Source organism: Mirounga leonina, unplaced genomic scaffold (genome assembly GCF_011800145.1).
Source record: "Mirounga leonina isolate KUSES-001 unplaced genomic scaffold, KU_Mleo_1.0 Mir_109, whole genome shotgun sequence".
NCBI classification, from domain to species: domain Eukaryota; kingdom Metazoa; phylum Chordata; class Mammalia; order Carnivora; family Phocidae; genus Mirounga; species Mirounga leonina.
The window spans coordinates 2027356-2051547 of record NW_023270244.1 but is presented as its reverse complement, the minus strand read 5'-3'; the positions used below and the strand labels follow the sequence as shown (position 1 = coordinate 2051547).

At 39.3% G+C, this 24192-nt stretch overlaps 1 protein-coding gene across 2 annotated transcripts in view; it reads left to right on the top strand.

The window, feature by feature from the left end:
• The window catches only part of LOC118019981 (ankyrin-3), a 331347-nt gene that overhangs the window by 241022 nt on the left and 66133 nt on the right, over positions 1-24192 (top strand). For both annotated transcript variants that reach the window (XM_035019746.1, XM_035019738.1), the window contains 3 exons: positions 12354-12460; positions 17346-17570; positions 20349-20503. In XM_035019746.1, coding sequence (XP_034875637.1) covers positions 12354-12460; positions 17346-17570; positions 20349-20503 — 487 coding nt within the window. The remainder of the gene's footprint in view (positions 1-12353; positions 12461-17345; positions 17571-20348; positions 20504-24192) is intronic.

Here is a 24192-nt window from a genome sequence, read left to right as displayed (position 1 = left end):
GATTTTATTTATTTATTTATCAGAGAGAGAGATAGAGAGCACAAGCAGGGGGAGCGGCAGGCAGAGGGAGAAGCAGGCTTCCCGCTGAGCAAGGAGCCTGACGTGAGACTCGATTCCAGAACTCTGGGATCATGACCTGAGCCAAAGGCAGACGCCTAACTGACTGAGCCACCTAGGTGTCCCCCTAGTCAGAATTCTTAATTGGGAGAAGGGATGTCCGGCTGGCTCATTTGGAAGCGCATGTGACTCTTGATCTCAGGGTCATGAGTTCGAGTCCCACCCTGGGAGTAGGATTACTAGAATTCGTCATTGGGGCATACATTGGAATCACCAGCGGCTCTTTGGAAAATAAGAGGCTGACAGAATCAGAATCTCCCTCGCTGGGTTCCTGGGCACGTGCGTTTCTTAAGGCTTCACAGGTGATTCTGGGATGCATCTCTGGATAGGAACCATTGATTTAAAGCAACTCTGGCTGGGATCTTTTTGTATATTGATCATAAAACAAAATGTATTTGTTTTATAAGCTCTGATTTGTGCCTGTCAGACTGTCTTGGAACAAGATCTGTGCTTGGAAACATTCTTTTCCACAGAGAAGGTAACAAAGACAAGGGATGATTACAAACTGAAGCCGGGTTGTCTAGGATGAATACAATAGACTGGTTCTTTCATTTCTTCTGACATAATTACTGAAAGCAACTGTTTGGTATGGCTTATGTAATTGCTGTATATGATCCACACCAGCCAGTCCTCATGATCTAAATGGAATAACATTCAGGAGACACTGTGTCAGGAGGTGTGGTGGTGCTTATGGTGACAGTGGTGAAAACAGTTCATGAGCTCCTACTGTGTGCAAGACACTGTTTTAAGTGTTTTACTGGTATCAACTCATTTACATTTCACAAAAACCCTTTGAGATCGTTTCTTGGCTCCATTAAAAAGGTGAAGAAACTGAGGCACAGTCAGCTTAAGTAACTCATCCCAGGGGACGCAGGGGGTAAATGGCCGAGTCACTGGTCATGTGGCTCCAGGCTGCTTCCTTAGAGGCTGTCCATCTGCATTGCTTCGTATGTGAAAAGAGCCATCAGAGAGCCCTCAGACTTTATACTCTGTTCTCTAAGATGTCACACTTGTTAGTATTTTTAATAAGGATGTGGTACCATCATCTTTATCCTTTTTAAATTTTTGAAAAGATTTTATTTATTTGAGAGTTAGCGAGAGAGCAGGGGAGAGGGGCAGAGGGAGAGGGAGAAGCAGACTCCCCGCTGAGCAGGGAGCCCAATGGGGGACTCCATCCCAGGACCCTGGATTCATGACCTGAACCGAAGGCAGATGCTTAACCAACTGAGCCACCCAGGTGCCCCATTTTTATCCGTTTTTTAGCATGAAAGTTTATATTTAGACACGTGTTCTCTATTATGCTTATGCCAAATTCTAATAATAAATTTCTTATTTAATGTGATTTAAAAGGAACCAACAACTTATATTCAGCAACGTTATAAAAATTATGGAGAAAATTATTATGCTAAAAGTCATGGCATGTAAGGCATCATTAAAGGAATGGAAATACTTGACCTTCACGTAGATATGAGGTAGAAGGCATGATAGTGGTCTAAAAATGTTTTGCAGGCTAACCAATTAGTTACACTTCCTTTGAATGATCCTAGAAGTGTTTGTAAGACCATGGGATGTATGGTACACAGCAAGCAGAAACATTTAATTCAGCATGATTTCTGGTAGTTATCCAAGAATAGGAGAAGAACAGAAATCACTTAGGGACATGGGTTGGTTTCCACTTTTTTCAGTAGCAGACAGGATCTGATGGTCAAACCTGTATCCCCATCTGTTTCTCAATGTCATTTAGAAGCGTCAGAAATCCCTGCCTCTCCTCCAAGGACGGGCCCCAAACTTGGCCATTCAGAGCTTTCCTTTTCCTGGATTACAGTGATTATTTTAGGTTGAAATGTAAAATCTAAGCCAGTCTAATGAGGCTCAAATTTGAGACTTTCTGTAGCCTTTTGGGGTTGCTAAGTTCTAAAGATGGTGTCAACCCAAAGCTGCTAAGGATGGAGCATGAAAACAAGCAATTCCTGTCATCTTTTGAGCCATGGCTGGATTCAGCCATGCCTAAAGTTAGTCCCTCCCAGACTTTCTTGCTCTATAAAGCAGTGAATTAATCTCAATCTCCTCCCACCCCTGGGAGTCAGGGAGTGTCTTAAGCCAGTTTAATTGGGGTTTGGGGCCTCACTGATGTGCTTATATTGGTGGTGGTCAAACCTGACATGAACAACCACATATCAAGGGCAACATAGAAAGTCTTCTAGCATCTTAAAGTGCCATTCAATCGTGAGATTCTATTTTATGCTTTCTCTCTAGAGCTAAAGGAATGTAATCTTAACAAAATAAGAAAATGAGCTATAGTTTAAGAGAACAGCTATAAATTTGGGTGTTCTAAGCAAAAACTATTAGAAAAGCATTCTTTGCTAATTGCTCACTAAGCAGTGAGTGCCTTCCATTTCCTTTCAATTCCGTTGCTGTGGGGACAGTGCCTCCACGAAAAAAGAGAAATGGGGCAGCTGCGAGGCCCTGTCCCTCTCTTAGGAGGCTCAGGAGGTTGCTTTGGTTTTGCAGTCTTCCTCTCTCAGACCAGATTTGCCCACGTGGCTTATGTCTCTGGGGAGGAGTGGCAGGGCTTCTACTACTGACCAGGTGAGAAGGTGGAACTAAAGGAGTATGTGACGGTTGCTCTGGCTGTTTGAATGGGAGCTGAGGGGTCATTCTGTCCTCTGTTGGAGGCTTTATTCGAGCCTCCCCGTACCTGGAGGCAGCCGTCTTACGTGCCACTTCGTAACTCTCTCATTTATCTAACAGCCCAGGACTCCAGATCCTTCGGGTTAGACTTGGTCTTTTTTAGGCTAAGCATGATCTCGTATATATGTGAGTGGGAAGTGCTCATATATATATATGAGCTCATATGAAGTGCTATGTACCACTTGATGTGTTAGCAAGTCAAATGTGAATTGGAGGGTTCTTCAGGAGAAATTGCACGTCTGTCACTTTAAGACCTAAGCAATTGCCACTTATCTCAGCAACAGAAAAGAAGATTGCCTAATCCCAAAGGCTGGTTATGCTAACGCTCAGTTTTTCCTTCTCTGCCCCCCACTCCATTTTCCTCCTGCACCTCCCCTTTCCCCACATCAGCAGATTAGTCCTCCTGTTCTTGTGTTGAAGGTAATTCTAAGGGGCTCTCAGAAATGTGCCTGGTGGTAGAAGGTAGCCAGCCTGGGATTAAAGATTTGCTAGAGATAGTCCCCTGGAAGATAAACACCTTCGACTAGTGACATTTAATATGCTGCTTTTTCTCTTTGGAGTGCTTTGCCAGCATTACTCAGGTGATCATTCAACACCTCTCACAGATTGGTCAGCAAGATCATGCATTTTTTTTTCAAGGCTGACAGGTTGGTGTTGTGACTTACTTAAGGTAGAACAGTTTAGATGTCTTGAGCTGGATGTTGTGTTAACAGCTTCCGTGATGACCTTGATTCACCTTCTTTTGTGGAATTTGGTAAATAAATTATTTTGAAATCAATCAGATTTGGAAATCCCAAAGAACTCAGCTTCTATGGTTTGCATTTTAGACTCAAATAAATGTTAGGGGTGATAATAGTTGACTTCAAGAAAAGAAATACTTGAGGGGAAAAAAGACCTGCTTTAGTAAGCCTTTAATTGTTATTTTATTTTCTGCTTAAATCAGGTTTTCTTTTGTGGAATCCATTTTTTTTTAAGATGTACTGCATGATGTTTTGATATATGTATATATATTGTAAAATGATTTCCATAATCAAGCTAATTAACAAATCCATCACCTCCTGTACTTACCATTTTTATGTGTATAGTAAGAACAGTTGAGATCTCACTTAGCAAATTTCAACAATATAATACATTATTATTGACCACAGTCCCCATGCTATACATTGGGTTTCCAGAATTTACTCATCTTATAACTGCAAGTTTGTACGCTTTAATCAATATGCCCCCTCTTCCTCCACCCCCCAGCCTCTGGTAACCACCGTTCTATTGTCAGTGAGTATGGATTAAACTTTTCTTTTAAGATGGAATCCATTCCTTAAAAGAATATTTGCAACTAGTTGTGCTAGATGTCCAAACAGACCCGTAGCAGTTTGCCATTTCACTCATTGTCTGCTGTAGATCACAATACTTAGAATACTTATTGTAGTACCTGCCACAGCATTTTATTAATGGATCATCTCACTCCTGCTTTCAGCTTCCTTGTGGACTAGGTACTATCATTACCACTTACAGACAAAGAAGCTGGGGCTGAGAGGAGTATTTCACTTGCCCAGTGTCACTTCAGGTGACACTAGGTGATAGAGCTGAGGCTAGAATTTAGGTCCAGTGGCTACTTAACTGATTCTGTGGCTGACCACTAGGCTGCCGCTCTAATACACCAAGCGTGGCAGACCTGACAAAGCATGTTCACCATGGGAAAAGTTGGTATTTATACAAGTATTTGTCACAGCCCAAACCCCACCATTGTTTGTGAATCCAGCAGGCTGTTTCCTGCAGACTGATAAGACATATGCTCTCCTGGGGCGCCTGGGTGGCTCAGTCATTAAGCATCTGCCTTCAGCTCAGGTCATGATCCCAGGATCCTGGGATCGAGCCCCACATCGGGCTCCTTGCTCGGCGGGAAGCCTGCTTCTCCCTCTCCCACTCCCCCTGCTTGTGTTCCCTCTTTCGCTGTGTCTCTCTCTGTCAAATAAATAAAATCTTTAAAAAAAAATTTGTAAAAAAAAGACATATGCTCTCCTAAAAGCTCTATAGAGGGCTGTAATGTTCTATCAATTTAAGAAATTAATTATCTCCACTTATAAAAACTCTAGGAAGTTTAGGATTATTATAATCTGTGTTTCTGTTTGCATAGCAATTTAGAATTTTCACTTTTATTTTTTTTATTACGTTCAGTTAGCCAGCATATTAGTCATTAGTTTTTGATGTAGTGTTCAACGATTCATTAATTGCGTATTACACCCAGTGCTCATCCCAACATGTGCCCTCCTTAAAGCCATCACCCGGCTACCCCGTCCCCCCACACCCCTCCCTTCTGCAACCCTCAGTTTGTTTCCTGGAGTCCAGAGTCTCTCATGGTTTGTCTCCCTCTCTGATTTCTTCCCGTTCAGGTTTCCCTCCCTTCCCCTATGGTCCTCTGCACTATTCCTTAGAATTTTCAAATCACTTTCACAATACTTGTGTCATTCCATTCTCACAGTGAATTGGGACAGGTGATCTCATCTGCCAGTTACCCTCATGCAAAAATGGGGGTTCAGTGAGGGGTTTGACTTGTCACTCACTGGGCAGTGAAGTGATATAGCCGAAGTCAAACCCACCTCATGTATTCTTGGTCTAAGGGAACTGACACCACATGGGTTCCCCTGTCCTGGTCCTGTCCAGTTTGTGGCCAGGGGGTAACATTATCTTTGCAAGCCTTTCCTTTCATGGGCTCCCAGTCTGGTGCCATCAGCCAGCTGTTTCTCAAGTAAACCATGTTTACAGTTTTTTAGATAGATGCACTGGGTTTTGTATGTGATCTGATAGTATGCGGTCTACCTGGTGCTGTTGACCATAGCGCGTCAAGGCCACCAGCTAATCTACAGGACTGCCTTCCGCTGGCTCTCGGGGGCAGCAGAGCAGACAGAGAAGGACCTTCCCTGGTGTCATCCTGTACTGGGGTTTGACAGTTGGCAGCCTGGAGAAGTATCTAATGCTGAAGTTAGTTGGGTTGTTCTTTCTTTTCCTTGTGTATACACCTCTGGCCCCCTGCCTCTTTTCTTCTGTGCCCGGACATTTATTTCCAGACCTGGGCATTTGGGTGTGTCCTCTTGTAAAGCCAGTGTGTACTTGCTCTTCTCTTTCCTCTGATGAATAGGGCTAGTGAGAAACTATTTTTGGAAAGTATTAAGCTCATGGAGACAGTGATATCATCATTAGTCAGGCTTTGGACTCTATTGAATAATGTGCATTTTGATTTTAACAGGGTCCTTGACATCACTTCCAAGATGAAAAATGGTGTGCTTATTCTTCATATCATTTTTGATGTGGGCGTAAAAGGTCTTATTAAGTCAGAGTGAATTTTTCCTTAACACAGTGTCCCACGAGAGCTGCCCAGTGCAGGGTGTTGATTTTGTGTCATCCAATTTTTGAAGTTTCTCTCCGAACTTCAGTCTCCTCATCTGGGAAATGGGTATACTATGACTCCTAGTGGGACTAGGTGCTGAGGATTCAGAGAATAAATGACTGTAAAGGTCTAGGACAGTGCTCGACACAGCTGACACACAGGAAGTTTTGGTATTGCTCTTGTTAGCATAGGAATTTAAGCATTTTTGAATCAATAAGTGAGTCCTGCACATTTACAAGATGCGGTTTTGTAACCGAAGGGGCACCACTGGTTGGACATCCGCCCGCTGTGTGCATAACTGTAAAGGTCCTGTGCTGGCACTGGAACAGTTTGTTTTTGCTGTGCTTTCCCCAAATTATCACATGTTAGCAAATGAGCGAATATAAATGAAAGTCCTTTGAAAAGCAGAAATGACTACACATAGAAAGAAACATTAATATGACTCCACACCAACACTGGCCTCAGTGCCGGATTTTTGATGTACATTTTTATTTAATCTCCACAGTAACCAGCCCTCAGTTTGCAAATGAAGAAACTAAGACTGAAAAAAGCTAAGAAACACACTTAGGATCATGAAGCCGGAAGCCATGTTGGGGCATCTCCAAAAGGGCTTTCAATAAAGAAAGATAAGGAAAGGTCAAAGACGGAATATTGCCTTTATTCCTGATGGAGGCCAGGTTGAGGGCTGGCTGAATGTCTGAGCCAACTAGGCCTGCTAACTGAACCCCTGAAATAGGCACATCCCCTCCCCAGTGGCCCACATCACCAACCCCCGGGGCAGGCATACCCTTCAAGGAAGTAAGCTTCGGGGACAAGAGGGGCATGTTCGCTCTCTGGGACCAAGCTCAAGCCCAAGAGAGTGAACGTTGGGTTTGAGCAAAGCCTTCCCAGCTCCCTTTCCCAGATCTACCGGCCAGCCTTCCCAGCTCCCTTTCCCAGATCTACGGGACAAATAAGTCATTCCACATCTCCAGGGCCAGAGTGAATATAAAGGGATAGGAAGAGGCTCGCAGTTATACAACTGAGTTGCCTTTCCAAAATGGAAAACTCATGAGTGGGAATGATATGTTCTCCATTAACAAGTTGCAAAGGCGATTTTTAAATCTAAGGCTGTCAACTTATTCCATTAAACCCTGTGAACACCCCTCCTTGCTGTGGCAAGCTTAAGAGCCAATCTAGTTCATCTTTTTTAACCATCACCATAATGTGATATCCTGTTTATTGTTTTAAATGTCTAATTGTTCAGTAACCAAATAGAGGAAAAGCTTTTCACTGGTACCACAGTGCTATTCACAATAACATATCAGAACATTCTGGAATTCATATTGTTTATTAAAATAAATAAACAGGTGAAATTTGACATTTCAGTTTTAAATAAATGCTAATCGGTAGAAATAAGTATTAGGAGACAGGGAGCTAAGAAGTGAAGCTACAAATTCAGTCTCTTTCTATAAAAAATATAGGCTCTGTCAAATTGCCTTATTTTGTGTTTAGATGGATGCAGCACAGGAAGAGCAAGCTCTTTGTGTTTAGCTTATTAAAATTGGTAGGTCTCATTTATTGCTCATAAACCTAAGCAAACCTCTCTGGGAAAAAAAAAATTGGGACAACTATTGGGGTATACAGGTCGTCATTCTAACCAAGTGTATTTGTTCATTATACACTTGTTCATTTGTGTGATGACAAAGTTTCAGTGAGTGGCAGAGACTTTGGAGGGTAAAGGAGTCAGGAAGGACTGGCAGGGACTTGGAATCCAGGTGCTGGCACGCTCCCGCCTCCATAAATAGTACATGATGGCGGTGATACCTTCTTGCGTGGTATAATTCATTGTTTCAATAATTAATGTTGCCAGTGCATGTTGCTAAGAGTACCAAAGGTAAATAATTTACTGTAATTACCAAAGAGGAGCGGTATTACTTATTTATTAGAACTTTTTTTTTTTTTTAATGGGTCCATTGTGAAAAGTGACCTCAGGGCCCCCAATGTAGGAATTATATATAGTTTGCTAAAAAATTAAAGTGAGCATCACCACCCACTTTATATTAACATTTGCCCTATTCTGAAGGTTAGTTGGTTGGGGTCTACAAAAGTCAGTAAAATTGGTAAATAAGGCCAGACTAACACCAACACATAATCTTTAGTTAATCCATGTAGAATCAGGGAACTTTTTAAACTGATGATGTGTTGCTCTTGTGGGGTTAGGACCTTACTATTGTGGCCTCTTACTCTTTTCCAGTTTGATTTCAAGGCCTTTTAAAAAATCTTTGTAATTCACAGTAAGTTTTTAAATTTATGTTTTATTATCAAAGTTACACAAATAAATAAGCCATGTCATTTTATAAGATGTACTCATTAGGAAAGAAGAAGAATCCCCATATACACCTTCAGCCTCCAATTTCTCCTCCCCAGAGACAACTGCTTAGAGTGCCTTTTGATCAATCTTGTAAGTGCTTCTGTGTCTCTAAATAATATGTATATGTGGCCTCTTGTTGGCTTTTGCCCATTTCAGGAATTATTTATTGACTTTCCAAAATGGAAGATGAAGTTTTTATTTTTTGAATACCTCTTCCTTCCCACCATGCATGCTTTCCATCCCCCCACTTTCCCAAAACAGTTGTGTTTTATTTTGGCTACACCAGTATTTAGTGCTTCTATTATTATACTTATGTAAATGTTATCCACAGATGTGAAGTGTATTATGACTACATTTGCTTTTGGGCACAATATTTTGCTTTCCCTAGAGTTTTTTTCATTTGCTTGGTGTTCTCTTTATGTATCCCTAGTCCACCCCCCAAACTCCAACCCAGTTGTGCCAATCTCCTCTAATATGTTCACACTCGTCAGGTGTTCTATAAATTTCATCTGCTTAATTCATCTCTCTTTGAGCTTTCTTACGTGTCAAGTTCCTTGCAGGCCCACTGCATGGATGTTCTCCTGGGTCTTCCTTCACTGTCACCATGAAAATTCCCTATGTTCTTATATTAGACCCTGTGTCTTCCCCCTTTCTTGGTTTAATCCTTCATTTTGATGGAGTACATCTTCCAATAGTTTCCTTACAGGGTTCATGAGAAATGTATTTTGGGGGGCGGTTTATATTTCTGAAAATATCTTAGTTTTATTTTCACACCTTTTTTTTTTGGCTGGTTTTAGAATTCTAGGTTGAAAATCATTTCCTCTTAGAACATTGAAGGAATTGCTCCATTGCCTTGAACTTCAGTTTTTGCTGTTAAAAGTCTGAGGGAAGTCTGCCATCTGTGATCATGTTTCCTCTCTTAATTTGTAGGCTCTTTCTTTGTCTCCAAGTTCTGAAACTTCATGATGATGTGCTATAGTGAATTTATATTCATAGTGCTGGTCACTCAAGTGGGTCCTTTTACTCTGGAGACTCAGGTCTTCTGCTCTAGGGAAGTTTCTTGAAGTATTTCTGATTTCTTCTCTATTTCACTATTTTCTCTTCCTGGAACTTTTTTTTTTTTTTCTTGAGAAAGGAAATGGATTTGAAATTCCTGAAATAATCCTCTGCTTTCTTGTGTGTTCTCCTATCCTCTGCATTTGAAAGTCTCCCCCAACCTCTAGATATTTTTTCAACTTCAATGCTCTGATATTTGTTATTTTCTATGAGTTATTTTTTCTCTGGGTTTTTTGTTTTGTTTTGGGTTTAGTATTTTATTGCTTTATAAGCGTAAGAAGATTCTCTGGACATCAGTGAAAATTTTTAAGCTTTCTTCTCCCTAAAATCCCTGTTTCTTCCAATTTTCTTTTGTTCTGTTTGCTTGTTTATTTTATTCCTCATATTAGGTACTTCTCAACTGTGCGGTGACTCTTGGCTGTTCGATCACCACTGAGCTCACTGGAAGCCCTCCACATGGTGGAGAGCTTGCCATCCATGATCTCTACTCAAGTAAAAAGCCAGGGACATTTTACTGGGAAATCACAATTCCCAGTGAATCCTAAGTCACTGGGAAATCCCGGAGAAGACTTACCAGTTTCTGCCTGGAGGCTCTGTCCCTGTCTGACTGGGGACCAGTAAAGGAAAGCTCTTCCCTCCTCAAAGGCAGCTTCTGTCCTACTCTTCTCCTCCCAGAGTCCAGTTACACGTGGGAAAACACGTAGTTTCCGTTCTTTTTCAAAATCCTTTCTTTTGGGGCGGCTGGATGGCTTAGTCGTTAAGCATCTGCCTTTGGCTCAGGTCATGATCCCAGAGTCCTGGGATCGAGCCCCACATCGAGCCCCCCATCGGGCTCCCTGCTCGGCAGGAAGCCTGCTTCTCCCTCTCCCACTCCCCCTGCTTGTGTTCCTTCTCTCGCTGTGTCTCTGTCAAATAAATAAATAAAACCTTTAAAAAACAAAACAAAAACAAAAATCCTTTCTTTTGTACATTTTTCCGTTTATACTTCCAATTTTCGAATCCTGTTTTCTGTCGTGTCTTGTCAAGAACTGACATTGTATTTACAAGTGAACAAATGCCCATTTGATTTCTTACATATATTCCAGGGCTCTGTTAAATCATCCACCTTTTAATTTCTTTCCTCCATTTTTTCCTCTATTTTCTTCAACATACTAATCATAGCTGTTGTGAAGTTCTTATTTGCTTACTTCAAAATGTAGGATGACCTGGGAATCTGTTTATGGTATCTCTTTTATTTTGTTTTTGTTCCTGTGCTCTGGCCATGCTTGGCAGTTTCTCTCTGCGTGCCGGACATGATATATAAAAAATTGTAGGCACGACACACCCGATGATGATGTAATTCTCCACAGAGCGTGCTCCCTGCCTCTGCTCGGCAGATAGAGTGCTGGCTGATTGTTTCCATGCAGTCAAGGTTTTGCTGCAATGAGGCAAAAACCGTTTGCAGCCCTGGTAAACTCAAACTACCTCGGGTTTGTCCCTGGCCTTTGTGAGGATCCTTATGTGAGAATCTTGCGTGACCCTGTCCCTTGACGAGTCCCAAACTCAATCTTTTCCTCATGAAACTGCCAAGAAGCACCACTGTGCCTTTTAGAGATTATCTAGTTAGGTTTTTAGCTGTCTGTTCTGCACAGCCCCAGAATTCAGCAAATGTTCTTCACAGAAATCTGTAGCCGCCCAAATCTCCACCAAAACCCCCTTGGTTTTTCTACTAACCCGTGGTGGCCTATAGGAGGTACAAAGCCCCAATTCTGTCTGCACGGATAATGGACGAAGGCACCCAAGTTAAAAATGGCAACAAAAAGTCCGCTCAACTCTTCAGGGTCTTCCCCTTCTCCGAGGGCAGCCCCTCAGCTCCTCCTGTGCCTCAGCTGTGCTCTGCTGCACTCCGAGCCCATTTCCGGAATTATCTGGTGGTTAGTAGGCTTCTGCTAGCTGCCCTGACCCACTTGGAAAAACAAAAGTCACCAAGATTTTTTTTTTTTTCAGATACGGGAAAGAATTTTAAAATTGTAAGATGAATTTGGAGATGTGTTCAAGTCGTTAAAATCATGGTTAGCATTTCCACATCGAATGTACCTTTCGTTGATAGAACATCGTTCATTGGCGATTTGGAAAATATTGCTTTACTAATTTATGCAAATCTTCATATTGTTGATACCCGTTTCTTATCCAAAACGAATGTATTGCATTTGTTAATATCACCACTGAGCTCATCTCAGAGGTGGACATAAAGTTTCTGAAATTCTAATTTTTGCTTGAAAACTCAAATTTTATCATTAGCAACTACTGCCATCAGTTACTTTCCTTGAACTGACAGACTCACATTGTTCATTTTCAAGAAAATAATGTCAAAACCCAAGTCAAAATAATCATAGTTTTGCAATCAGTTGTATACTGTGTTTCATGGAAAAGTTGCTTTTCAGGTCACATCTCAAATGCCTTTCTTCAAGCCGATGATCATACTATAGTAATCAGCAGACGTGCTTTATGTCTACTTCCCATTTGAAATCTGTGATATTCCTTTTGCCGTGCCAGTTACTCAAGATGCTTTCTTAAAAGATTGTAATAATACAACATATCAATAAACTTTGGTTCCTATTCTTGAAACTTCAATAGAGACCTATAGACCTTTAGTACAAATTGTTTATTTTGACTATCTGGACTTACAGAGACATACAGGTGTATTTTGTAGATACAGAGAAACTGTGTCTTGTGTGGGTTGTTGATGGCATATATCATTTTATTTTGTAGCATCTAACATTCACGAGAGAATTTGACTCAGATTCTCTAAGACATTATAGCTGGGCTGCAGATACCTTGGACAATGTCAATCTTGTCTCAAGTCCTGTTCATTCTGGGTAAGTAATCTAAAAGTCACTTTTCTTTATCCTATTAAATGAACATTACATTTATTATTTGGAGTTATAAATTCATATCGACAAGCTTCATATGTATAAAATATTGGTCTTCTGAAGACTTCATTAGTGAGTATATGTGATGTATATTTGTAAGTCATTAGTCAATTTTTTTCCTGAGCAAAATGGTATATCTATTTTTTGTTGGAAAACACAGTGTTAGAAAGGAAAAGAATTAGAGCATTGGTGCATAAAAATTTCTTGCCTGTTCTGGTACTATTCCCAGGTCTTTAATTTTTCTTTTCAATTAAAAAAATTAAATCTAGCCATTTCCCTTAATTTTACTTTATTCAAATGAAATTTTATTTCTGAGTCCCTGATTTTCCTTTCTAATGAAAAATTAAATATGTAGGTATAACTGTTCATTTACCTCGCTGACTGCTTTTGTGCTTTGCTTTGAGCCTGAAATCTTCAGATCAAGTTTGGTACTTTCTGCATTCCTAAAATAAAATTATGATTAAGGTATTAAATTATAATTAGAAGAAGAGAAATTAATTTTAAAATGGAAAGAAAGGAATTCACTTTTAAAGAGTGAATGTACCAATGTGTGTACCCCAGGGGTGCAGTGGTAAAAACCACATGGGACAGGCTCCTTCCTGCTGTCCCACTGGTTGGCAGAATCTGGGGTAGGCGGTAGGAGGTCACCTGCTCCATCTGCGGAATTGATAATCAGCGTATATTTAGATGTGGGATTCTTCACCTGTAGGTAATTAAAACATGGGCTAATTGAATCCACACAAATGGAATGGAAATAATTGAGCTGATGAAAACATCCAGGTGTTTTCACCTCTGAAACCAACATTTAGGCCATAAATTAGTTGTGATCCAGGACAAGGGTGGATTAGTTTACAATTAAATAAATGAACAATAATTAACATTTCTGAAATGCTGCTGTATGTATTACATGAAGTATTTTCTGCTGCTTTTAATTAAAATAAACTGTAATAGCTAATGTTTACTTTTGTATGTGCCTGGCATTGTGTTAAATGTTTTACATGTATTATCTTACTTAATTTTTATTTGAACCTTGAAATGACACTGTGAGATAGGTTTTACTCATTATCCCCATTTTGTAGACAAAAAGTCAGACTCAGAGTAATGCTGCAGGTTATTTAAAGTATTCTTACAGAATTGGCTTGTAGCACGAAGAGCTGCAATTATCATTCAAATGGAAATAATTGACATGACAGGGCTTTATAAACTATAAATTACATGGTGGCCTTTGACTCATTAGCACTGCATTTCTTTAACTCAATCAGAACAATCTTTAATTATAGTAAATTAATTTTTAATTGCTTAAAATATTTACACCACTGATGTTAGATGTTTATGGGCCTAACATTGCAAAAGCAAAAAACAAAAAAACAAAAAACAGTTGAGAAGGAAAATATAAAATACTTGGGACACAGTGAACAGCATGTTCAAGAGTTCCTTGTATCAAGCTTGGTGAATTGTTGCCATGTTACAAAGACCTAGAACCAGCATCTTGTATTCTCTACATGGGAAAGAAAAGTACGAGGGTCTAATTTAGTCAACTCTTGTGCTTTGCTTCAAATGATAGTTTGAACTTCAAATGAGAAGTTGAGGGAGCACAGAATAATAAAATCAGAAGTAAACTTTCCCATACACTGGAGACAATGAAATATCTGAATACACAAATTCTCTCTCCTTCCTCTTGAATTTACTGAAGGCAGTAGGCACGTCCAGGAGAGCAAAAGTAATGGCAGTTAGCGTGGGCTTATTTGAAAAGGAAAATATAGACTCGGTAGACACTTGGAAATGATTCACTAATGCCACGTCTGTGGAATAGCTTCTGTAGCCACTTAAGGCGAATATTTTTCCAGGTTGTCCCACAAATGCCAAATGCCTTGGCTTCATTTTCTGATGGTTTTTATTTTTCCTTTGCTTATCATTGACATTTTCTGTTGCCTGCTTCTAATTATCTTACATTAATTTTTCCCATTTGCTTTCTAAATTATTTTGCAGCTATTCTTCTCCACTTCCTCAGTATGATTCAAGGTGATAACTGTGTCCTTTATGTGTACCACCCTTTTTTGTATTTTTAATTTATGTGAAGTTTTCCCACAGTTAGACGTGTCAATGTCTGTAGTGTATCAGCATTTGTCATCCCGCTATTCTTAAAACTAGAAACATTCATGTGTTAGTTTTAGGATCATTTGTAGTATTCCCGCTTTAGTTTAAATATTAATAAGATACAGCAAACATGATTAAACATCACCTTTTGATTTGTTTCTAATAAGTTATATTGCATGAAATTTTATTTTGCACAGAATATGTAACGGGTGAGTTTGGAAAACAAATCACTGTATTTCATGATGTTACTGAATAACAGGACCCTATCCTGCTTAACATGTATTCTCACCTTTCCTCAGTCTACTGGCTCTATCAAGTTGAAAACCTTAGAACAATAAATGATTGCTAATGACTACCAGCTAGCCACTGGGTGCTATGTGGAACCCAAAGAAAGAGCTTCTTCTAATTTGTTGTTAAAATCTTCTAAGACTTGTTTTTTCCATATAGTTCTGATATTCTTTGTAGTTTGGGTATTTTTATATTGACATGGATAACCTTCTTATACGACCTTCAGACTGCTCAGCCACAAGTGTTTTTTATATATATCTTTTTCATATAGATGTATTTTTAGTATCAGTAACCTCGTCTGACCTAGGCAGTTCCTAAGCACCCTTAACACAAGAGTTTTTGTTCAGTTGGTCACTCAGTTAACATTTGTTATGTGCTTATTGTATTTGGGAACTGTGCTCAGCTGCGCAAGGCAAGCAGTGAGCAAGACAGTCCTGATCTGAATTACCATCTACGTTGTTGAGATCAGCTGTTTATTGCCAGCGCAAACATTGCCCTCCCTGTGTAAACACTCCAGTGTCCACTTGTACTAATACAACCAAATTTTCAAACCCGGAGTTTATTTTTTTGAAATTTTATTTAAGTGATCTCTACACCCAACGTGGGGCTCAAACTCATGACCTTGAGATCAAGAGCCAGATGCTCTACCAACTGAGCCAGCCAGGTGGCCCCCAGAGTTTATCCTGAATCATTTTTAATCCATTCTGTTGCTGTTGTTCCTGATCACGAGTTGATTTTCACTACTGAGTGCTGGGAAGGATCAGGTTTTGTCTTAGGCTTCTTTATAAAGTTGCCCTATTGTCTTCATTACTGAGTAAAGGTAGTTGTTAAGTATGTGTATATCTAAGATAATGTGGGCTCACCAGAGCACTTTCAGGAGCCTTGTTATCATTTAGCCCTGGAGGCAATTCATGTGGACACTTGCACAAGTGAACAAGTATCTTTGTCTTTGACGTGGGAGGTCTGTGTTTTGTTTTGTTTTTGAGGGGGTCAGTCTCTTCCCCTCTTACTTTGAATATTAGACTGGTTCCAGGCTCTCAAAGTAGGTCTAATGTTACCAAAAAAACGTAATCCCGAGGATAATGGCCAAATCCAAAATAAGCAGAAGGGTGTGAAGATGATTCCACCTAACTGATGACCAGAGTTGGTTCTGAACATCTGATTGGCTGAAAAATGAGCCCCATGCTATTGCCTTTCTCCACGGGGATGGCAGGTCAGTTTGCTTTGTGAAAAGGTTCCTCTTCCAAGGTCAAGAAGCATCATCTTAAGGAAAGCGTCCCCAGCTAGGACCTCCATGCAAAGTCCTAAAACCTGTTTGCAGGGTGTTAGAACTGTATTTAGATAAACTATAGTAGAGGATTTTGATGGATGGAATTATTCCCTCCCCCCAATACTATAGGTATTCAGATAACTTTCTAATTACCAACATGTGGTGCTGTCCCAGTAATAAGCATAATTTCACATGTGAACATTGGAATGCAAAGGGACATATGTTCTTCTGTCTGACGTGCACTCTTCCATAGGTCAGACTCATTGGTGTACGTTCACCAGAGTGCTTTTTAATACCAAAGATTCGAGGAGGATGCTCCATGAGCGTGTGATATGAATCAGGAATTGCAATATGCTATAACCCAGATACGATACTATTAATTTCCTTACATTTTCACATCTACATGCAGATAAATAATTTTTCTTCATTAGCTTTAATAGAAGGGCCAATGGCAGAATTATAGTATATAATTTAGAGACATTTTCTAAAAGTCTGTTCAGTTTTATATGGCCGTACAGATACTCAAGTATTTTAAAGGGTTTTAATGCCAAATTTATACTGAAAAGATTAAATCCCTTTCCATCAAAATTGCCTGAGCAAAACCAGTCATCTGCTTTTATTCTTATATTCTGCTTTGTGGTAGTAAAAATTAGAGTATTCTGTATGATTAAGTATATATTTATTTTATGAGTTGTACATGTTAAGACATACTGTGGAGTTTCATCTGACTTGTCAGGGAGAGAGATTCCATAGTCAGCATCTGGCTAACACCATTTATAGTTAAAATGATGCTTGAATATAGCTGAAGTCATCCACAGAGACCACACAGAGCGGTCTGAGTTTGGGTTTTTACATGCATGACGGCCCTGTAAGAGCCAGTTTTTATGCCAGCTTTGAAACATTCACTGTTCCTCAATTTGAACATCTGACAAAGCGGTTGGCTTCTGTTAGGAGGCCAATGCCCCACCGAAAATAAGTTGTCTCGTCCCACTTTTTGCCCAGTTCACAAGTTGAATGCATGTTTGATGTCACTCCACTGTATTTACTTCCAATTTATTTTTAAAGAGAGGAAACGATAGCTACATTGTCTGTCGTTTTAAATCTTAACATCTCAAAACCTACTGTGAAGGTGGCATGTTTCTCTCCTTGATTTGGCCTCCGATCTTCTCCCTACAGGTTTCTGGTTAGCTTTATGGTGGATGCAAGAGGTGGCTCCATGAGAGGGAGCCGTCACCACGGGATGAGAATCATCATCCCTCCACGCAAGTGCACGGCCCCCACCCGCATCACCTGCCGCTTGGTAAAGAGACATAAACTGGCCAACCCACCCCCCATGGTGGAAGGAGAGGGATTAGCCAGTAGGCTGGTAGAAATGGGTCCTGCAGGGGCACAATTTTTAGGGTAAGTTGTTTTGCCAATTTTTACCTTGGCCCTTGTATGATACACTTGATTTTCTTTACCCTTTTTAAGTCAAGTAGTTAACTATTAAAACTACTTAGTTGGACCATTTTGATCGAGTACACTTTTCGTGTAGTGTCAAAGGTCACAAAAGCTGTGTAATTCTCTGAAAAGCTAGTAGGCTGATACTTCCTTAACTCAGTTTGCTGGTCAAAGCTTTTACTAACCAAGAAGCATGTTCTCTGCTCAGTGAGTGCACGGAACCCCAGCGGCCCCTGTGGAAGTCAAGGCACCATTCTTAGGGAAAAATATAGATGGCGGAACTATCTCACCACGTTGAGTAAATGGCTACTATGGGTACATGTCTTTTTTAAAGATAATTTCTAGGGAAATAATCCATGGTGATATGGGACTTTGCAAAAAGGAAAAATGAATTCATTTTCTGAGGTGGCACTTGGGTGCAAATCAGGCAGGCTCTGTCGTGACGGACAGTTTGTTCACGATTTCCCCTTCTCGTTTCTCTTCCTGCTGCATGGATGTTATTCAGTAAACTGCATCTTCCTACCAATCCTCCCCCTGTAAATGAGGGCGAGAGCTTGGTTAGCCGAATCCTGCAGCTTGGGCCTCAAGGAACAAAATTTATTGGGTAGGATCTTTATAGACAAGATACAGAATGTCTACAATTCTTTTTTCCATTTTCAATTTTTTTCTGTCACACCCATGGTCTTCTTGTCTTAATTTTATTTTTATCTTTTCAGTTTTTAATGCTTTCAGTTGATGTGTGTCACTGAAAGACACAGAAATCATAGTGGCTTGACTTAACCGTAGCACTGCTACTTCTACCTTGTGCTTTCCGAGCATGTGGAATTCACTGCAAGCCTTCTGCTCCATAACTTTGTGCTTCTGTAAACCTTTCTTTAATTTGAAATGTTTCAACTGGTTACGATAGTTTTTAAGACGGACTGACGATCTAATTTTAACCCAGCGTAAAAGAAGGTATTTGCAGGCTTTGAATCAACATTTGCTGTAAATGATATATACGTGTATGAATATATATATGTGTGCATATATATATATGTACGTGTCTGGAGTTACAGTTTTTTAAAAGTACGTACTTATGCATACCAAGTAATCTTTATGGGCTTTGTGAAACAAAAGTCCTCAAGAAGTAAACTGAATTTGATAAATGTTGGGAATAAAAGATACTTAAAGCCAACTAGGCAGCAAATAGAATATTCTACTAAAGTTATTAAATTGTCTTGTTTTGTTTTGTTTAAGCTGAAATGTGTTGGTATTTGTTGTTTGTTTGCTTGTCTGTCTGACTGGTGGATTTGCCTTGGCAGTCTGCATGAAGACACCTGTTATGAAAAGTTATGCTTGGCTTTCACCTTCGTCAAAGGCCCTGGTTCATACCTTCTCTCCAGTATTGTTGAATGTCCTACACAAAGCCACATTCCTTAAATATTTACAGAGACAGTATCTGATACATTAACCTGCAAAGATTGTATCTAGTTCTCAAAAAAAAAAAAAAAATTAATGTCAAATCAGATGTGGTTAAAACTATGGTAAATATCTTAACTCTTGAAAATATTAACACGCTTAGGAATACTTGATTTTGTTTCTACCTATCAAAAAATAAAGGCACTATAAAAAATTTTAAATCCTTAATTTGAATTAATTCTAATTATTTTGCCAAAAGAAAAATTGTATTTATCATCCCATTTTTAAGTGAATGCTTTTGTAATAAATGAGACGCTCATATGTACTTGTGTTATTGGATCATTGCAATGACTCTCGCTTTTTCTGCTCTTACCTATTTAAACCTGTGTCTCCTGTTATCACATGTACATAAACACATAGGTTAAGAGGTGAGGTTACATACAACCTCTGTAGGAGAATAATGATACTGTCTACTTAAATGTCATAAAATAAAGCTGCACAATCCAACTACATAAACTGTGTGTGATTGTGGTCTGCTTACTTCCATCCATCTTTTTTAGCATTTACCCTATTTTAAAAGTTAACAAAATTACTCCTGTGCCTGATTGGCTGTCTTCAATTTGCAGCCATCCATTCACATTCTTTGGCAAAAGGACACTGTCAAAAAAGTAAGGTATCGCTGTATTACGATTCCAAACCAGCAAGGACTTTCCAGAAGTCTAAATCTTCCTGTGCAGGTTATGCTGGAGTTAGGAAGTTAAGTTGCCCACTACCACTTCACAAATTAAAAATGAGAGAAACTGCCTTAACTGTGTAGGCCATAAAATTCAAAGAAAGTCCCTGTTGGAAGGAGTGAATTGTTACGTCGCTCGTTTGCTTGCTAAGGAACAAACACCTGTGACCTTTCAAAGTAGGACATCCGCAGGATTTCTTTTTCAAAGAAATGACTGTGTCCTTTTAAATCATTAGCTTTTTTGTATAATATAATACAGCTATCGTGTTTTTAAAAATGGACCGACTTTCTTATGGTCGCTTTTAATAACTTTCAATTCCTTGATTCAAAAATCCTGTTTATATGTGCTGAATATTTTCCACTTATTAAATCAAAATGCCTAACATGCAGTAGGCCCTTATGAATTGTTCGCGAATGAATGAATGATGGCATGTTTTCAGGCTTCTGACATATTTAATTAGCAAATGATTCTGCAGCTTTGAAGTCATTCCCAACCTTAGTGGCACCTCTGATTTTCAAATGAATACTGTTAATGAAATTGTTTTTGAAAGTATGATATTAGAAATATATTTCATTTGATAGCAAGATAATGTGGATTTTTTTTCCAGCCCTGTCATAGTGGAAATCCCTCACTTTGGGTCTATGCGAGGAAAAGAGAGAGAACTCATTGTTCTTCGAAGTGAAAATGGTGAGACGTGGAAGGAGCATCAGTTTGACAGTAAAAATGAAGATTTAACCGAACTGCTTAATGGCATGGACGAAGGTAATTACGATGACTCCTTGTCTCTGGAAATGTCGGCAGGTCGAAATCAAAGGCCTGGCCGCACTGAAGTTCACGCTTCTTGAATGCCCCGCGTTTGTATTCTGAGCTGGGAGTCCGGGTCCCCGGTATTTACTGCTGCTTTCTGAATCTCAGGCAGGAAGTCCTTTTAATCCGACAGACTTTTTTTCTCACAATATTAATGTACAAATATTACATTGATGATCCTTTCGGCCTTTAGTCAAATATATTCATCTTTCCAAAACCCAAGGGAGTCTTCTAAGTGCAAGATGTGTAGATAGGGTGAATAATAATGGAAGGTATGCAAAGCATGCAGAACATTTTTAAGGAAATACGTTCACATTTTATTTTTGGAATTATTTCCGGATCCTTTCCTGTATCTCCGTTTTGTCTCCGATTATTTCAACATTCTTTGTGAATTTTTAATTTCCGTTGAAAAAAAATAAGTTGCAGCCTAGTAATTGGAGTCTGTGTCGTATTCTGTGACCTAGTAAGGCCACGTGGCTGAGCATGTCATGCTCATCGGAGCATGTCACCTCCCTCGGTCGTCTGACCCTCAGAACCAAGGAGGTTTTTTGACTAGACGTTGGGAATAGACTTGTTTTGAGACTAGGTACTGGATGCAGAGGTTTCCTTTAAAAAATAAAAAACAATCAGAGACCAAGTTCAGCACAGAATGAATCTTTATACTGACTTCCTAATCACTACAAATTCAGCAATTGTTCTAAAGAACAGCTTTATTAGAGATATAATTCACATACCATAAAATTCACTGTCTTAGCATTTAATTCACTGGCTTTTGGAATGCATCCAGCATAGTCTTCTGGTTTCAAAGGGAAGACAAAGGAGCTAGACCAACTCGGGTGTTTGAGGGATGACCGTGGGTGAATTCTTTGGTCCCTGTGAGCCTCTTTTATTTCTGTAAAACAGAGATCACCTTCCTTCCTTCATAGGGTTGTGACTGGGAAAAAATAATTCTGTGAAGAACTTGTGAAATACAGCCTTTGACACACAGTAAGCCCTCAATAAATATCAGCTGTTGTCATTATTCACTCTAGAGAAAATAATGTCCTGCTGAAGGTTCTGTATAAGACACAGTTAATCACAGCCAACCAAGAATTTAAAGATGTTTTTACAGCAGGGTAGAATGAAACTAATAATTGCTGAGTTTCTACCATTCATGAGGCAGTGATAAATTCCTTTCTATATGAAAATTTAAAACAAAAGTATAGTACTGTAAAGTAGGTAATTTTAATCATACTTTATAGATGAGGGAACTGAAGTTCAGACCAGTCAAGTCGCTTACTAAGGTTACCCAAACTAAGAAGCAGCGCTGATGTTGAAATCTTGTTCTATCTTGTTTTCAAAGACTTAACCATATCCCACTGATTTTAGAAATGTGTGCCCCGTGGAGAAGAAAATAAACTTAAAGAGGAAAATTCCTACAAACCCCTAGATTTAAGGTCCAGAAGAATAGTCATCTTAAATGGGTATCATTAAATGTTTATATATGATACTGATATTTATACCATATGCCATCTATAACTTCAGATGATTTCTAATAGACATGCAGTGGTAATTAAGAGTTCTAATTTTTATTACCTTATTTTAAAGCATGAAATGTAGTCATTCTCTTATAAGGAAATTGATAAGAAAACATAATTAAAAGTTTTAAAAAGAATACATCCTAAGAGAATGAATTGAATTAGCATTTTTTTTTAAGATTTTTTTTTTTTTTTTTTTTTTATCTGAGAGAGAGAATGGGAGACAGACAGAGAGCATGAGAGGGGGAGGATCAGAGGGAGAAGCAGACTCCCTGCTGAGCAGGGAGTCCGATGTGGGACTCGATCCTGGGACTCCAGGATCATGACCTGAGCCGAAGGCAGTTGCTTAACCAACTGAGCCACTCAGGCCCCCCTTGAATTAGCATTTTGAAAATAGTAAAAGAATATAGATGATGCAGGATTTAAAAATGGAGAGAAGAAGAGAAGTGGGTTTTCCAGAGAGGATAGTTATTTTGATTAAGGACAAAAGAGTATATAAATATTTTCATATTTCTAGTGTTGTTTTTTTTAAGATTTTACTTTATTTATTTATTTATTTATAGAGAGAGGGGGAGAGAGAGAACATGAGCAGGGGGAGGGCAGAAGGAGAGGGATAGAGAGACTCTCAAGCAGACTCCCTCCTGAGTGTGGAGCCTGATGCAGGCCTCAATCCCATGACCCTGAGACCATGACCTGGGCTGAAATCAAGAGTTGGTTGCTCAACAGACTGAACCACCCATGTGCCCCCCATGTTTCTAGTGTTTCTTAAATGCCAACGTAGTAGGTTACTAGTTATTGAAATGTAGCCTCTACTACAGAATGATTTTCTTTTTTTTCTTTTTAATGGATAGCTACCTTAATACTGTACTTCCTGAGGGCAGGGTACGTGTCTTAATCACCTTTGAATGTATCAGGCGCAGCACTGATTTAGGTTTCCCCCTACTGCTGGTGAGGGGCAGGAAGAGGAACCTCCTTAAAATTACGTAGCTCTCTGGAGGAAAAGTTCTCATTCGTCTATTTCCTCTACTCCAAATGTCATTAATGTTAATCTCCGGGAGGAAAAAATTAACGAGGAGCATTTACTTTGAGGAAAGTTCTGGGAAGGGAACAATATTCTAGGAAGAATACTGAACATTCTAAAACAGTGCTGTCCAGTAGAACTTTATATGATGATGGAAATGCTCACTATGCATGCTGTCCAACAGTAATCACTAGTCACATGTGATTTTGGAGTACCTGAAATGTGACTAGTGCAGCTGAGGAAGGTAATTTTTAATTTTGTTTCGGTAATTTCAGATAGCCACACATGGCCACTTGCTACCTTGTTGGACACTGTAATTCTAGCAAAAACACTGAGTATTCTGATATGTTCTCCTTCGTTTTTGAGTATAGATTATAGTATGTCCTAACAATCGCAAGTAGAATTTTTTTTATTTCTTAAGGTTTATTTATGGAATGGACTTCCATGATTTCATGCTGATTTGCATTCATTTTGTTTTTAATAAACCAATTTTCATATAGGAATTAGTCCTATTTTTGCTTAGACAAATGATGCCCCCAGTGCTGCTATACTCAGGGCATCTGTCACATGTTTTAAAGAAATGATGATATAGCCCTCTGTGTTATCTTGGAAATAGTAGAAAGAGTTTCTTTGCCACATTCTTATTTATTTTTTTAAAGATTTTATTTATTTATTTGAGAGAGAGAGAGCACAAGCGGTGGGGAGGGGCAGAGAAGGAGAAGCAGATGCCCCACCAAACAGGGAGCCTGACACGAGACTCAATCCCAGGACCCCAGGATCATGACCTGAGCCAAAGGCAGACGTTTAACCAACTGAACCACCCAGGTGCCCCATAAATGTCTCCTTTTTAACCCTCTTCCATATGCTACTTTTATACCAGTCCTATTGTACCTTATTCCCTGAAAATCTTAAAACCCAAATATTTAAAAATCATCTTAGCCAATATTTTGATAACTGATTTTGACTAAACAACACAATCATAAAGATTAGATTATGGTTCTATAGTATTTCAGAACTTGCAAAGCCTTTCCAAATGCACAATTTAGTAGTTAGAATTTAGGAGTTAGAATAATTCAGTAGTCAGAATAACTTCAGGGAAAGACAGG